At 32.5% G+C, this 18,593-nt stretch overlaps 1 protein-coding gene across 1 annotated transcript in view; it reads right to left on the bottom strand.

Annotated features, from left to right (window-relative positions):
- LOC114343276 (sphingomyelin phosphodiesterase-like) overlaps window positions 1-18,593 on the bottom strand; it is a 239,938-nt gene that overhangs the window by 116,983 nt on the left and 104,362 nt on the right. The window contains exon 7 of the mRNA XM_050641444.1: window positions 5,959-6,037. Within this exon, the coding sequence (XP_050497401.1) occupies window positions 5,959-6,037 (79 nt within the window). The remainder of the gene's footprint in view (window positions 1-5,958; window positions 6,038-18,593) is intronic.

Here is an 18,593-nt window from a genome sequence, read left to right as displayed (position 1 = left end):
ACTTATCTGAGCGTTTTGCTTATATTCTTAAAATAAACAAGTTAACAGGGTTGGTTACACTTATTCCACCGCACTGTATAATCTACTATAAAAAATCTTTAGGTCATCGATTTATTTAATTATTGGTTTAACTTTGTGCAGAACTAAATTACGGTGAATTTTTATTTTAGTGTTTTTGGTTTAAAGAAAAAATCTTAGGAGTTACAGAGCACCAATTGAAAAAAAAAAGAAGATTTATGAGTGCTAATTTATTTATAAATAAAATAACACACTTTCTGCGAACTTGTCATACCCCATATTACTAATATATGGAATCTTAAGATTCGACTTTAGCAATAAAATAGCTGCTAAATAACTTTTCCCAAAAATGGCATTTTTTTGATAATTTTTTCAGACTATCAACAAATTCTGAGCAGTGTCAACATGATAACTTTAATATCCCCAGTTGTAACTAATATCGAAATAAATAAGAATCGCTATAAATTGCGACCATCATGGCGGACTCGAAATTAAATTGCGACGTCGAAATGAATTAGAATCAGGCGCCAGACATGAGATGAAAATGAAGAACCTGTATAGAATAGCTACGTGGATGTAACAAGTCGGTAAGTTACTCTCTGAAATGGACAAAACTAAATATTACTAGCATGGGGGTAAGGGAAACAGGATGGACAAATATAGAGAATTTTATAACAAACGGATTATTTCTCTGGAAACCAAGACCATACCATATACATCGAAACAGAGTATCAATCAACAATCATGAAACAGCATATTAGTAAGTATGTCACTAACTTTGTCCCAATGTCAGACAGAGTAATAATTTTAATATAGATGAATGCCAAAGCTGTAAATATAAATAGAATCCAACTTTATGCTTCCACTGCTGCCGCAGATGAGCATAAAATTGAAGAACTCTACCATCAAATAAAAGAAGTGCTAAAAATAATAAAGAAACTCGAAACAATAATAGATATGGTAGACTTTAACGCTAAAGTTGGACAGAAGATTACGCAAAATATCACCGGAAACTTTGGCTTGGGAGAGAGCAATCAAAGAGGTGAGCCTCTAATTTTTCCAAGAAAAATGACTTATTCTTCTTCCTCGTTATAAGCAATTCTGCTTCTTAATTGGCCGATAGATACCTCTATGGAAAATTGTCACTCCATCTTTTGCGTGGCCGACCGATACTTCTTCTACCGATTGGTGACTTAGTCATTACAAATGCAGTTGAACCCGCTTCTTGGAATAGTTTTCGTGTCAAGCAAAATATTCCTATAACCGGGATATTCTAATAACCGATCACTGGTGACTAATACTAGAAATAACTGTACCAAATATACGTATTTAATAATAGTACATAATGTACTTTGTACATACTATGTATGTACATACATACGTATATTATGGTTTTATTTCTTTTTGTGTTAATAATAGAGTGGTGTTATTTTGCAATAAATAAGTAATATAAATGTATGCAATATGTAGATAATAAATATACATATTTTCTTATTTAAATACATACAACAGAATTACTTATTTTTTCTGGAAAGATAATCAGTAATCTTAGACGAATTTGTTTTACATAAAAGATTATTCACTTTTTGCTCTAAATTATAATGATTAAAAAATTGACATTGGATTGGCCTTAAAGAAAACGTCTTATATTACAAGCGATTATGACTTCCAAAAACTGTTTCTTAAAATCTATTAACTGGCAACACAATGGGTTAGCAATAAAAATTTTTACAAAAATGAAAAAGTACCTACTTTATGATCTGTGAATATTTTTGTCAGATGGTAGAATTATTGGTGCCAATAACGAAGTAATAAAGTATTACCTGACAGATTCTATAAACCAGACACCATTTAAATTTGTAGGAATTTGTACATAAAAAGTTTTTAGTTTATCTGAAAAATATTCTATTAAGCGGTATTGTTTTACTAAAACGTATTCCTATAAGCGGTTACATTTAGTAAGGAGTAAATGGAAACATTTAGGGACCTCAAATTTCTAGTCCTTAAACCGGGATATTCCTATAACAGGGATTCTAATAAGCGGATTCTACTGTACCTGGTTTCAACTTCCAGAAAGGCGTCTGTACACGTGGCAATTCCCTCAAGATGGACAACAAAGTAGGATAGTACGGAATTAAATAGATTACATCTTAATAAATTACCCATTTTGACACAATATTAAAGATGTAAACATTTCCCTCGACACTGATATAAACTCGAATCATAATTTACTCTGCTCCAAAATACAAATGAAAATAAAGAAATTAACAAAGCCAACTAAGCCTAATAAGATAAGTATGTATATCTTGACCCACTTAGAAAACCGCAAACACGTAAACACATATCACAGCAGACAAATAGAAAAATATACAATACATGATATAACGATACACGATACAATACACGATATACAATACATGATAAACAGAACCATCAACGAATGTTGGTACGAAAGTAAGAGAGTCTTTGAAAACAACTACAATATTCGCATAAAATGAGTGGATGACACAGGAACTCCTAGACCTGATGGAAGTTAGGCGGAGACATAAAAATAGAAATACATATTTAACAAATACCGTGAAATCAACAAACTCGCAAAAAGAAAAATTAAGAAAGCCAAATAATCCTGGCTCGAGAACTCATGTAAAGAAATAGAAGACTCTCAAAAACACGCATTAGTGACCTTTTTGACGATGCATCTCGAGACAACGCTACACATACACATACTACCTGTGACAACCAGTTAGATAGAGGTCCCAGCGTACTGAAATCATAAGTCAAAAAAGCAATACAGCAAGCCAAAAATAATAAAGCACCTGGACCAGATTAAATCCCTGCTGAGCTACTTAAATTGTTAAACGAGAAAACATTATCTACTTAACCACTTTCTTTAACAAAATTGACAATGAAGGAAAAATACCAGATGATTGGTTGGAGTCATTGTTTATAACATTACCAAAGAAAGGCAGGCCCACCACATGCAGTGACTTTAGTTTAGACTAATCAGTTTGATAACCCACACACTTAAGAAAGACACTATTACAAATTATACAAAACCGAGTATTCCTTCTATGTGAAATTATAATAGATAATAAGCAATTTACATTTAGAAATGGTCTAACAGCTAGAGCCTAGAGTAGAGAGCCACTATTTTGTATGCGTGTTCTCACGAATAAACCTTGTATGTTCCGAAAGAACGTTTATATTTGTTTCATCGACTTCGTGGAGGCATTCGACCGAATACAACACTTACACAATACGATGATGGTCGTCTGATCGTACTTAAAAATAGTAGTAACTACATATTACTACTAATAGTAGTAAGTTAGAGATAGTAACCATAAACGAAATATCACGTAGGCTTAAAGCCTAAGGCTTTTATGACCTGGAAACCAGTTTAATGTAACAGGAACCTGTTAATGCATATTCGCAAGAAAGTTCTGAAATAATGTGTGGTCTATACTATTATTTGTTGAGTGAATCGCTAAAAACCACCTATTTATAGTAGTTCCATTTGTGCCATACATTTAATTGTTGGTTACAAAAAGGTCAATGTTAGATTATATTAAAAAAGATGAAAGATGAATGTATTTTTAATGTAAAAGTTTTATTAAATAAATAACTATTTTAAACAGGAAAAAATATTATTTTCTACAAAACGCATCCACGGAAAAATACAATAAATATCAAAAGGTTATGCGCTCAGAACGTTAATGACAAAAATAAAAGAAAGGTTACAAATTTTGAGGTTCTCCATCCTCCAGAAACATGGCAATAAACAGTCAATCATATAATATTAAAATATTATCAAACGATGATAATTATCTCAATTGGAAGTTCCGAATGGAGATGATATTAGCAGAAGCTGGAGTGACTGATTGTATTGAAAAATGTTTAGATGCAGAAGATATAGCAATCCTGACAGAACCTCAGAAGAGAGCATACAAAGCCATGATAACAAAGCAAAGTCTATAATAGTTCAGTGTGTTCCTGATGTACATTTAGAAGTATTGCGAGAACAGAAGATGACATATGATATGTGGAATGTTTTAAAACGTAAGTTTGAAAAGAATGGGCTGCATTGGCAATTATATCTAAAAAGGAAATTACGTACCATGAAATTAAAATAAGGCGAATCTCTGCAACTGTTTTTTACCCAATTTGAAGATATTTTAAGACAGCTGAAATCATCCGGAGTGAAGATTGAAGAAAAAGACTTAATACCTATGTAATCTACTAATGGTACTCCCGACGTTGCAGAAGAAGTCGCACGAAGGTAAGGTTATGACATGATTCACTTTCAGGAGCCCAATGTAAAGTTGGTTTCTCGACAGGGAATCATTAAAGATAGGAGATCTGACGTGGCCGTATACGTGGTGAACCGAGGAGTTGGCATCACCAAACACTCTGTTAAGCTTGGCTATGTTAAGGTATCTTAATCTTTTGCTTCTCTCCCTATCCAACAGACTTTTCCCTGATATTCGTCGAAGTATTTTCATCTGTTGTTTCTAGTAGTCGTCTCGTTTTAGACGTATCAGGTCTTGTCTCCCCCGTGTACATATGCCAATATAATTGCTGCTTTATAGATTCTTGCTTTTGTGTTTTGTCTTAGGTGTCTGTTCTTCCAGATTGTATCATTAAGAGAACCCGCCGCTTTACTTGCTTTTAAGCTTTGTTGTCGTACTTCTTCTTCAACATCTCCGTAACTAGTTATATCTATTCCCAGATATCTAAACCTTGCTTCCTACTTTATTATTTTCCCATCAATTTGGAAAATATGTATGTTGTATTGAAAATGTGCGTTAATCTCTGGATACTCTGCCTGGGAGTTATGAGAGCGAAGACTGGGTGGATTAAGTAGCTCAGAAGCCGCGTTCACGCTCACAGCCAGTCCCAAGCCCGGATAAAAGAGGAGGGTTGATGGGGCAGGTTAGCCCCATCTACCCTCCATCTAGGTTAGGTCCTACTCATTGTAAAAGAAAACAAGGGCTCAAATAAACGATATTAAGCCTCGGAACCCGACGGAACCTAAGTTGTAGTGCTGTGACAGGGCATTTGGTTAAAGAAAATGATGATGGATTTTGTAATTCATTTTGACAAGATAACTTACTTAGAAGATAATCAGGGATGCATTGCTCTGATTAAAAATCCAGAGAACAATCGTAGGGTTTGTAGGCACATCGATTTAAAGTATCGTGTTGTAAGTGAACAGTTCAAGAAAAATGAGATAGACTTAAAATATGTTTATACAAAATATCAGGAAGCCGATATTCTAACTAAGGGCTTATTATATACCTCATTCTCAAATTTTAAGTTGAATTTAGGTCTTAGAGATTTTTAGCGGCGGAGGGTGTTGCATGAATAGCTAAAAACCACCTAATTAGTTCCATTCTTGGTTACAAAAAGGTCAATGTCAGATTTTGTATTAAAAAGATGAAAGATGAATGTATTTTTAATGTAAAAGTTTTATTAAATAAGTAACTATTTTAAACAGGAAGAAATTATTATTTGCTACATAACGAATCCACGGAAAAATGCAATAAATATCAAGATTATTTAGTTGTGACGTTGTGAGACATGCACATTAAAAACACAATGCTTAACAAATTAGAAGCATCCGAATTGTGGTGCTGTCGACAACTCCTACAAATATCGTGGGTTTCGCTCATTTCCAATAAAGCTATTCTTAAAATGAAGATTTCAGAATGTCTGCTCATAAACATCACAAAGAGGAGAAAAACAAAATACTTGGGCCATATAATTAGGGGACCTAATTATCATCTACTTCGCCTTATATTTTCATATGCATTTTCAGTATATTTGATTTTAATGTCTTTTATCTACGCAAAGAGTGCTAAAGATAGTGCTTTCAGGGGTAAACTGTAGATGCATTGTCGGAATAAAAGGTTATTCCTTATATGAAATTTTTAAGCAACTTACCGGATGTTCTAAGGCTATATGATTGAGCATATGTGCTATTAATATTTTCGGAGAATCACATTTGTTATACGACCCCCACCTAAAATAAAAAATATAATTTAAAGCAATGATTACAACAATATTTTTACACAATTACAAAATTATCTATGTACCTATATTTTATATATATATATATATATATATATATATATATAAATCTGTAGGAAATATATATATATATATATATATATATATATATATATATATATATATATATATATACAGGGTGTCCCGAAAAGAATGGTCATAAATTATACCACAGATTCTGGGGTCCAAAATATGTTGATTAAACCTCACTTACCTATATACAATAGTGCACACAAAAAAAGTTACAACCCTTTGAAGTTACAAAATGAAAATCGATTTTTTTTCATATATCGAAAACCCTTCGAGATTTTTCATTGAAAATGGACATGTGGCATTCTTATGGCAGCAACATCTTCAAAAAAAATTAAAGTGAAATTTGTGCACCCCATAAAAATTTTAAGGGGATTTTGTTCCTTTAAACCCCCCCAAACTTTTGTGTACGTTCCAATTAAATTAATATTGTGACAACATTAGTTAAACAAAATGTTTTTAAAACTTTTTTGCCACTTAGTAATTTTTTGATAAGCCAGTGTTTATAGACCTATTTTGAATATTTGTCGAATCCACCACATATTTGTGTATGGTTAAGTACGATTATAGAGACCTGTTAATAATCTGAAAATGTATTTATAATTTACATTTTTAGGTATATTTTGAACAAGAAGCCATATCTCGATAAAAGGTGATTTGTCAAAAAAAGATTAAGAGGCAAAAAAGTTTCAAAAACACTGTGTTTACCTAATGGTACCACAATAATAGTGTAATTGGAACGTACACAAACATTTGGGGGATTTAAAGGAACAAAACCCCCATAAAATTTTTATGTAAATATATTAAAAAAGAAATCGTATCTCGATAAAAACTGGCTTATTCAAAAAATAATAAGAGTCAAAAAAGTTTTAAAAACGTTGTGTTTAACTAATGATACCACAATAATGAGTTAATTGGAACGTATAAAAAAGTATGGGGGGGTTTAAGGGAACAAAACCCCCATAAAATTTTTATGGGGTGGACAAACTTCACTATAATTTTATTTTAAGATGTTACTGCCATAAAAATGATACATGTCAATTTTCAATAAAAAATCTCTAATAGTTTTCGATATATTGAAAAAAATCGATTTTCATTTTGTAACTTCAAAGGGCTGTAACTTTTTTTATGAGCACATTTGTACTAAGGTAAGTTAGGTTCAATCGAACTATTTTGGACCGCAGAATGTGTGGTGCAATTTATGACCAATCTTTTCGGGACACCCTGTATATATATAAATAAATAAGCAAAATCATTGGCTAATACTCGTAAAGTGAATGTGAATTTAGTTGGAAATATATAAAATGATGAAGGGTCATCATTCCATACATTTCTGTGCAACTATATACACCGGTGTTTCGGCCTATTTGGGCCTCGTCAGTATAGTGTAGAAAGTTAAAAAAGTATTTTGTTAACTTGTAAAAGGATTACTACAGGAGCAAGGTTACCATTTTTGGTCAGATTGTTAGAAGACCCGCAGTCGCAAGGCTACAACTAACATTGCCAAGGAGGTAAGGCTACCTGAGGAAATGAAAAGCCATAACATTATTAAATAAATAGATGTTGGGTAATCGTAGATAATAATAAAATAATGTAGCCTTGCGACTGCGGGTCTTCTAACAATCTGACCAAAAATGGTAACCTTGCTCCTGTAGTAATCCTTTTACAAGTTAACAAAATACTTTTTTAACTTTCTACACTATACTGACGAGGCCCAAATAGGCCGAAACACCGGTGTATATAGTTGCACAGAAATGTATGGAATGATAACCCTTCATCATTTTATTTCCAACTAAATTCACATTCACTTTACGAGTATTAGCCAATGATTTTGCTTATTTATTTTTATATTTGTACTCGATTATCCAACATCATTATATATATATATATATATATATATATATATATATATATATATGTTACATGCTATATCATACTGATGACGACTAATAAGTCAGAAACACGTGTCTATGGTTGCATTCCATCTTGTGCATATTTTGTTTTATATATATAGTTTTTCTAAGTTTCTTGAACCATACTATATTTAATTAAATTTCCGGACTTATTAAAACGTATGTTTTTCATACCCGAGAAGGGATGACTTTCACTCCCGATGTAAAAGAAACAACGGCACAAGTCCAACTTTAAGTGGAGGGTTAGTAGAACCTAAATCCAAATTATCAGGCAAATCCGTCGCGACGCTGATAAGTACACTCCAAAACCGTCATTTACTGGGCTATTAGTGTATTCATGCACTGTTTATGACAACTTACCATTTTCATCTTTATTGGTATAGAACAAATTAGAACAAAAATTAATAAATTATTACATTATTACATAGTAACTTTATTTTCAATACTACACTGCTTAAAAAACGTTGCGTATGTATGGTAGAATAATATATAACAATAACATATTTTTACATATAGGATAGGGTCGTGGAATATTAAAATATTTACATATAGGATAGGGTCGTGGAATCTTGGTAGTCTTACAGGTAAGAGTCTGGAGTTAGTGGATGCGCTCAAACGAAGGAGAGTTCAAATTGCTTGCATTCAAGAAACTAGGTGGAAAGCCCAAAGGGCGAAGTAAATGAAAGATAACGTAGTGGAAGTTGTAAGAACGAGTGATAGAATGATGTCAGTGAAATTTGTAATTGATAAAGAGGTATTGAATGTTGTGTGTGTATGCTCCTCAAACAGGTCTGGGTGAGAATGAAAGAAGAGCTTTCTATGACCAATTAGGAGACGTCCTGAGTGATATTCCGTCAGACGAGAAAGTTATAATAGGAGGTGATTTCAATGCACATGTGGGCCAAGCCAAGGCAGGATACGAAGCAATACATGGGGGATTAGGCTTTGGAACTAGAAATGAAGCTGGAGATGACATGCTTGAATTAGCAACAGCATTGGATATGGCGATTGTTAACACATTCTTTAAAAAGAGAGAAACTCAACTTATTACCTACAAAACTGGACAAAATCAATCCCAAATAGACTACTTCATGATAAGGAATGTTCTGGACATCGAAGTAAAAAGTGAAACTAAACCAAAATATCGGAGGGGACCATAAAAAATCAAGTGGTGGATGCTAAAAGATGAGAAAGAAGGTCTATTCAGGGAAAGAATAGTAGAGAAAATATGTTGGAACATGAAAGGAAGCCCTACTACAATTTGGACAAAAATGACCAGTAGTATTAGAGAAACTGCTATTGAAATACTGGGGAAAACGCCAGAAAAAAAGTTTGAGGATAAAGAGACTTGGTGGTGGTCAAACGAAGTTCAAGGAAAAATAAAAGAGAAGGGAAAATTATATAAAAAGTGGCAAGAAACCAGATCCAACACAGATCTTCAAAACTACATATATGGTCGCGAAAAAGGAAGCGAAAGTAGCAGTAGCAAAAGCTAAAGCAGAAGCTTATCAAACCTATACGATCAACTTGATAGCAGGGAAGGCGAAACGAAGATATATAAAATAGCCAAACAGAGAGCAAAGAAAGCAAAAGATTTTAATCAGATTAGATGTATCCGAGATAAAAATAATAAAATACTAGTTCACGAAAGGGATGTCAAAAAGAGATGGAGAAAGTACTTTGACAGCCTATTAAATAAAGAATTTGACAGATAACCTGTAGAGTCAACGGAGACACTAGCAGCAATGGTCACCAAAATAACAAACGAGGAAGTGGCTCAAGCGCTTCAAAAAATAAAGAAAGGAAAAGCGGTAGGACCAGATGATATTCCTGGGGAAGTATGGAGAGCATTGGGAGAGACAGGAACAAGGTGGATAGCAGGTCTATTTAATAGAATTTTGGAAGTTAGACAAATGCCAGACGAATGGAGAAGCAGTATACTGGTACCTGTTTACAAAAACAAGGGAGATATACAACAATGTACAAACTACAGGGCTATAAAACTGCTTAGCCACACAATGAAAATATGGGAAAGAGTAATTGATAGACGGATACTTGAAGAGACCGAAATATCCGAGAATCAATTTGGCTTTATGCAGGGCAGATCAACAACATGTGCAATTTTCATTATAAGGCAGTTGATGGAAAAATACAGGAGTAAAGAAACAAACGCTCATATGGTATTCATTGATCTTGAGAAAGCATATGATAGAGTAAAGATTGTGAGGGATATGTATGAGGGAGTAACGACTAGTGTTAGGACAGGTGTGGGAGATACTGATCAATTTCATGTGAAAGTAGGATTGCACCAAGGCTCTGTGCTTAGTCCGTATTTATTCTCATTAGTTTTGGACCAGATAACAGCGAAACGACAGGGTAACAATCCATGGTGCTTAATGTATGCTGATGATGTCGTGTTAGTAGGAAATAGTGAAAGAGACTTAGAACAAAAACTGGAACAGTGGAGGCAAGCTCTGGAGGAAAAAGGTTTAAAACTTAGTAGGACAAAAACAGAGTATTTGGAATGTTCATTTAAAGATGGAGTTACTACCAATAAAATAGTAACTTTGGATGGTGAACTGATTGTAAAAAGCAATAGTTTTAAGTACCTTGGATCGGTATTACAGAGTAATGGAGAAATAGATGGAGATGCATGCAGTAGAATTAGGGCTGGATGGATGAAGTGGAAAGAAGCGAGTGGTGTGTTGTGTGACAGAAAATTCCAATGAAGCTGAAGGGAAAATTCAATAAAACAGCCATAAGACCGGCTATGATGTACGGAACTGAATGTTGGGCAGTGAAGAAGAAAGAGGAACAACGAATGCATGTGACGGAAATGAGAATGCTTAGATGAATGAGTGGCGTGACAAAGAAGGATAAAATTAGAAATGAGTATATTAGGGGAGGTCTAGGTGTGGCACCAATTGATGCCAAAATGAGATAGCATAGGTTAAGATGGTTTGGTCATGTTCAACGTCGAGACGTTAATCACCCAATACGAAGAATAGCTGAAGTGCAGATTCCTGGAAGGAGTAGGAGAGGAAGACCAAAAAAGAGCTGGGGGGAGACGATAAGGCAGGACATGTTGGTAAAGGGGATTGACATTGATATGACCCAAGATAAAATTGTGAAAAAATGCAATTAGGGAGGCCGACCCCGCATAGGGATAAGGCAAAGAGAATGATGATATTTTTACATATCAGATAGACAGACAAGATGGGGCCCCCCGCAAGCTTCATGCTGCGGGGGCCTCTGTTACGCCTCTGGTGATGGCGTATTCTTTTTTAGCAACCCCAAAAATACCCCGAGTTATCTGTTTGCATTAATTTAGTGCCAAAAACGCTAGAAACTCCAGATGACGTGACTTAATATTCAACCTAATATTGAAACCAGGTGCTCCGGTGATCAGTTCTGGCCCCTGATTCTAATTCAAATTTCGACTCAAAACAAGTCGCAATCGACTTGGGGCAATGGCCGAAAGCGAGGTTAGGTTTAGTTTAAGAGATGTGTTTTGTTTGTTTCTTGGAAGGAAAACTAAAGCAAAAGGTATTAATATGGCTGGGCTTTATGGAAATTTGCTGGTTTTGGAGGAATTAGATAGAATATTATTAAATTAGAAATATAATAATTGAGAATGTTCACAACGTGAATTATTAATTCAATGAAAGATGTAAGGTAATAATCTGGGAAAATTGGTATAAAACAAGGAAAATTATGTACCAGCTATTTTATTGCTGGACATGCTGGAATCAAATCTTAACATTTCATATATTAGTAATATAGCTATGCAAAGTCCGCAGAAAGTGTGCTATTTGGTGTATAAACAAATTAGCGCTCCGAAATCTTTGTTTCAATTGTTGCTCTGTAACTCAGAAGATTTAACGTTAAACCAAAAACACTCACATAAAAATTCACTGAATTTAATTCTGCACATAGATATTTTTTTTTTCGATTTCCTTCGGCGGAAATTTTCCTCGGACTCTTCGGGTTTTCCAAAAAAGATCTTTAATTTTCAACTAAAATGTTAAGGAAGTAATTATTTATCAATAATTAAATAACTTGGTGACATAAATCTTTTTTGTTATGAGTGTCTTGAAGATATGAAAATTTGTATGTACAAAGAGGACCGGAATAAAAAGGTAATGGTTCAAAGATAGAAATCCTGTTGTTTACAACTCTGTCGCAAATGCCGGTCAAATTTGACCGGTTATACCTGGAACCACTCAATTCGATTTTTTTTTCTTCGAAGAAGAAGCTGTGCCGTTTTCAACAGCGTTAACTTATTTTAATTTAATCTGATATTTTCTGAGGGGTTCTATTTGTTTATAAGCCAAAAAATTGTTTCTTTATAACATTCCTGAGACCGCTCAAATAGTCCAATTTCAATTGTGTAAAGTACGTTGAATAGGTATAGAGCTTGTTTATACGAAAATTATAGTTATTCTGATGTATCATAATCTTTCTGGTTATTATTTCGACCGAAATTTTTTAATTAACATTTTAATTATTGCTAAACTATTGGTTAGATTGTCGCCGGCCTCCTGATGTCCTGATATATAATCTACTAGGTATAAAAAATCTTTCATGTCACCAATTTATTAAATTTTTGATAAATAATTACTTTCCTAAGATTTTAATTGAAAATTGCAGATTTTTTTTGGAAAACTCGGATTTTCCGAGTAAAATTTTTGTTGAAGGAAATCGGAAAAAAAAAATAACTTTGTGCAGAACTAAATTGCGGGGAATTTTTATTTGAATGTTTTTAGTTTAAAGGAAAAATCTTAGGAGTTACAGAGCACTAATTAAAAAAAAAAAGAAGATTTGGGTTGCTAATTTGTTTATAAATAAAATAACACACTTTCTGTGGACTTGTCATACCCCATATTACTAATATATCATATATATTATATATGCAATCTTAAGATTCGATTTTAGCAATAAAATAGCTGGTAAATAACTTTTCCCAAAATGACATTTTTTCGATAATTTGCCCAGACTATCAACAGACGTTGCGGTGGTTGCATAGCTAATAAATCCAATAAACAGGAGGACCAACCCAAATTCTAAGCAGTGTCAAAATGATAACGTTAATATCCCCAGTTGGATTGGAACCAGTATTGGAACTAATATCGAAATGAATAAGAATCGCTATAAATTGCATCTGTCATGGCGGAGTCGAAATTAAATTGTGACATCAAAATGAATTACAATCAGGCCCCTAATAGCGTATTCGTCTTCAGCAACCCCTAAAACCCCCGATTAACAAAATGTTGCCCTTAATACACCTCTTTTGAAATGTTTATGCAATTTTGGATGCATTTTATTCACTTTAAAATGCAACTTTTTCTATAGTAGACTTTTTCCTTGACATCATCCTGAACATAATGCAAAAAGTTGCAAGTTTCTAGGTACTGTATTTAAAAATCAATTTATTTTGTGCTAAATGCCCTGATCTTCTAAACATCTATTAACAAACTTTTTCAAGTGTTTTAATGATAATAGACAAAATTAGACTAATTTACTATTTACCGTTTTAATAATAGACAAAATTGGACAAATTTACTTCCCATTTTCTTCAATACATTTTAAGAAATCAATGAGGATGATATCTGGATCGCCGATTGACCACAAAATTTACAAGATTGAAAAAATAGATTTAGATTGGAAATTCATAATACAACCCTAGAAATGATCATCCACAATATTCAAGAATATTGTCGTCATCGTTTCAATCAGTGCCACGACGAAGGTGGATGGCAGTTTGAACATTTAATTTAAGCGCAAAGCTATGTTTATTTATCAAATAAACATTTTTTTTCTGACAGCAATAAAATTCATTTTGAATTAAATAAATTATATACATACTTCTTGTTTTGTCAATTATTTTATTCAAAAATTATATTTTTTAAACGCTTTTATTTAGTTCAATAGATTGCGTCAAATCTTTGGATGTTAATTTGACTACCTTTTCTTCCATGCAAATGAATGAAAATTTGCAGACATATGCATTCGTGGGAACAATACACGAATAGACAACAAAAAATGTTTGTTTATGTTTATTAATTGTTTAAATAAAAAAAACGATTTTAATGGAAAAAGGCTTAAATTCTCTTGTTTTTTACAATGTAGAAACTTGAAACTTTTACGGATTGTAGGTAATGATATAACCTACACATAATTTCACTTTTTACGTTAATTGTTTACGTTATGCGTCATAAATATACAATTAAGTTTTAAATTTTGAACACTCATATATTTGTTTGCACAACCAGAGATTGCACCACGACCTACAGTTACCAACAGTTAGCTAAGCAATATCTGCTGTAAATTCTAGATACAAGACCAGACTATCCTGCCATCCAAATCCACTCGCCACGGACCTGCTCAACATTTCTCATGAAAGACGATTAAAAAGACCTGACCCTTTGGACCTCTAGTACATCTGGACATCAGAGCAACAACAGAGTGCAGTGTCATAGTGCAGTGAAATAATCATGTTTTAGTTTTAGTGTTTTTTTAAACTTCTTTCGTATTTTTATTCATGTTCCTTAGACTTTTAATAATCATATTTTTATTGTCTGAACTGTCCACTATACTAAATTTTATCTATGTATTAGGTTCCAAGTAATTGTTGTCTTATTTTAAAATTATAATGTTATACGTCTTACTGGGTGCTCGCCACTGGGCGGCTTCCATCTGTTATTGAAGTTATACCTTCCATTTTACGAAAAATAGTTGTTCTACATAAAAGGTTCTGCAATATCTAGAATCTCTGATTCAACCATCAGATAGTAAATTTTTATGGGTATTACACAGGGTATGTCAAAAAATATGAATTTCACTCGAGAGAAAAGTAGCTTTATTTTTACAATATTGAACATTGTTATTATGAACAGTTAATTGGAATTAGAACTATATCCTAATATGCAATTACATCCTTCTAATTGAAAAAGAAATTAAAAATTTTTCTCGGCATATATCATCAACATTATTTTCTGTTATTTCAATTATGATAACTTTTGTTATTAATTTTACGAAAGAAAAGTTATAGAATGTTCTGCATGATCTAAAACCTAAAATATAACCATCTTATATCAAATATTATCGATTTTGTATGAGGTATATAAAAAACTGTTTTTTATTACGACAAAGAAGTATAACTTCTTACGTGCGTACACAAGTACACACACTCTTTTTTTTTTCAATAATTATATATGTATTGCTTATTGTTTGTGATCAGACAGATTGCAATAAACGTTGGATGTTAAAAAAAATATATATTTGTTTATACAGTACGATGCAAATGAAAGGAATAAATTCGTTATTTCATAAAAAGGCGACTTTATGGAAAAATCCCGAAAGAGGTCGATTTTTATTTTTAAATTACGATATTTTGGCATATATGTCATACTAGTGACGTCATCCATCTGGGCGCGATGACGTAATGGATGATTTTTTAAATGAGAATAGGGGACATGCGACAGCTCATTTGAAAGGTCATTCAATTCTTTATTCAGTAATGTAAAAATTTATATAAGTATTTGTACAGGGTGTCCAAAAATTATTTTTTAATTAAATTATTTGACAAAAAAGAAGAATGTATGTAATTTATTTAACCCAAAATACATTTTACAGTTGCCCGTAAACCGAAAAAAATGTGTATTTCAGAAATAAACATTGCTTTTCGATTAAATTAAATATTCAAGCCAGCTTCCGCCAACCACCTGCGTCATGGAAGTTTTGACATTCAATTTAAGCGAAAAGCAATGATTATTTGTGATACAAACATTTTTGTCTGGTTTCTGACAGCAGTAAAATGTATTTTAATTTAAATTTAATAAGTTACACACATTCTTCTTTTTTTTTAAACGCTTTTCTTTAGTTCAATAGTTTGTGTCAAATCTTTAGACGTTAATTTGACTGCCTTTTCTTCAATGCAAATGAATGAAAATTTGCAGACATATGCATTCGCGGGAACAATACACGAATAGTCAATAAAAATTATTTTTTTTATGTTTATTAATTGTTTAAATAAAAATAAACGATTTTAATGGAAAATGCTTAAATTCTCTTGTTTTTTACAATGCAGAAACTTAAAACTTTTACGGATTGTAGCTAATGATATGAACTATACATAATTTCACTTTTTACGTTAATTGTTTACGTTGTACTTCATAAATCTATATAAATAAAAATGAATGTTTGTATGTATGTATGTATATTCCGTATAGACTCGCAAACTATGCATTTGATCGTATGATGACCTTAATCAAAGTTGTTGTGCATGAACCCGGGATGGTTTCTGAAGTGGTACGGTCTACCTAAGTGAAAAGGGGGCTTGTCCCCCAAAATTTTTTTAAATTTTTTTTGCCAAATTTTTTTTTCTTAATTTTATACGATGTAGAACCAAAATATACATATAATCCTAAATTTTCACTTTTTTTATCTCCAACCGTTAGTTTTTAATAGCCATCTAAATATTACCTCTTCTATATAAATAAAAATGAATGTTTGTATGTATGTATACCTCGTCCAATTTACTTACCGTTGCACGTCATCCGCGCTATAGCCTGTGACACGATACCAACACGAAATATCTAGGCGGTAGGTGTGTTCCCGTTTAGAATCATTTTGATTCTAAAAAAGAACACACCCACCGCCTAAATATTTCGTGTTGGTATCGTGTCACAGGCTATGGCGCGGATGACGTGCAACGGTAAGTAAATTGGACGAGGTATATGTTCCGTATAGACTCGCAAACTATGCATTTGATCGTATGATGACCTTAATCAAAGTTGTTGTGCATAAACCCGGGATGATTTCTGAAGTGGTACGGTCTACCTAAGTGAAAACGGGGCTTGCCCCCCGAAATTTTTTAAAATTTTTTTGGCCAAATTTTTTTTTCTTAATTTTATACGATGTAGAACCAAAATATACATATAATCCTAAATTTTCACTTTTTTATCTCCAACCGTTAATTTTTAATAGCCATCTAAATATTACCTCTTCTATATAAATAAAAATGAATGTTTGTATGTATGTATGTTCCGTATAGACTCGCAAACTATGCATTTGATCGTATGATGACCTTAATCAAAGTTGTTGTGCATAAACCTGGGATGGTTTCTGAAGTGATACGGTCTACCTAAGTGAAAATGGGGCTTGCCCCCCGAAATTTTTTAAAATTTTTTTGGCCAAATTTTTTTTTCTTAATTTTATACGATGTAGAACCAAAATATACATACAATCCTAAATTTTCACTTTTTTATCTTCAACCGTTATTTTTTAATAGCCATTTAAATATTTAACATCTATATATAAAAAATTCTCTTTCTCAGTATTTGTTGCCATACTCCTCCGAAACTACTTGACCGATTTTTATGAAATTTGACAGTTAGACTCCCTGCAAAATTTTGCCGAAGGACCATGTCTCTGGTATAATAATCAAAATTTTGGCAGATGCTTTTGATGGAGGCGCATCTCTGGTATAACAATCAAAATTTTGGCGAAGGCGTGTATCTCTGCTACAATAATAATTTTTTCCCCAAAAAACTAGCGCAAGAACACTTCGCTCTCTGTCTCAAAAGGTCCGTCCTTCAGTTTACTCCTTTTAATGCTTTTAAAATTTTACCAAAATACAGAAGCATAAAATCAAAGGCTATTGTTAATCAAAAAATTTTTCTATAAAATATTTTGTAGAACACCTACGTTTTTTAGAGTTTATACAATTATTACAGAGAAAAGCAACTGCCGAAAGACCACATTTACTCAAAGTCAATTGCTCGAATAAAAAAGAAAATTGTATATCTAAAATATTTATTCACAATAGTACAAAATATAGACATAAGAAAGATAGTATAATAGAACAAATTATATGATATTCCACGTATATAATCGTATATTAATTTATGCTGAAAACATCTTTATTATAAATCTTAAATATGTTTGAGCTTTGGAAATATAAGAAAAATAACGGCAGAAATTTATTTCCGCTCTAGAACAAGAACAAAGTTTAAATGAACTAAAAATTGAACAGTGTGGTCCTTCTCAGAGGCATTTTTCAGTATGTCACAAGTAACCGCAAAAAAGGTAAGTCCGTGGTAATACACATTTATAACATTTATTAGAATCTGACATTTAAGTTAATTGTGACAGTTGTCAGAATCGTAATCAGCCAAATATGAAAAGGGTATTGCAGTTTAACCCTTTAATTTGCAATTTGGTATAAAAACAAATCAATTGTGTTTATTGCATTTATAAAATGGTATTTTCTTTGATTTGTATAGTCTTATAAATTGTACAGATTATAGTCGTATATATAATTCCTAAATCATTTTTTGTTCGATTATGGCGCCATCTATCAACAATTAGAATAAATGTTATAACAAACTGTGATCACGGACGTACCATTTTTTCTGTCACTTCCAACTTAATGCGTTAGAAAGAAATCGAAAAACTGTGATGCACTGAAAGATGCCTCTGAGAACGAGTATCCATAAGTGGCAAACAACCTCAAAATGGTCATAGAAGATATAGAGATAGTGTTGATAGGTTATTGCATTTAAT

Source organism: Diabrotica virgifera, chromosome 10 (assembly GCF_917563875.1).
Source record: "Diabrotica virgifera virgifera chromosome 10, PGI_DIABVI_V3a".
Lineage (NCBI taxonomy): Eukaryota > Metazoa > Arthropoda > Insecta > Coleoptera > Chrysomelidae > Diabrotica > Diabrotica virgifera.
The sequence above is the reverse complement of the archived record's forward strand: the minus strand, read 5'-3'. Positions and strand labels throughout refer to the sequence as shown.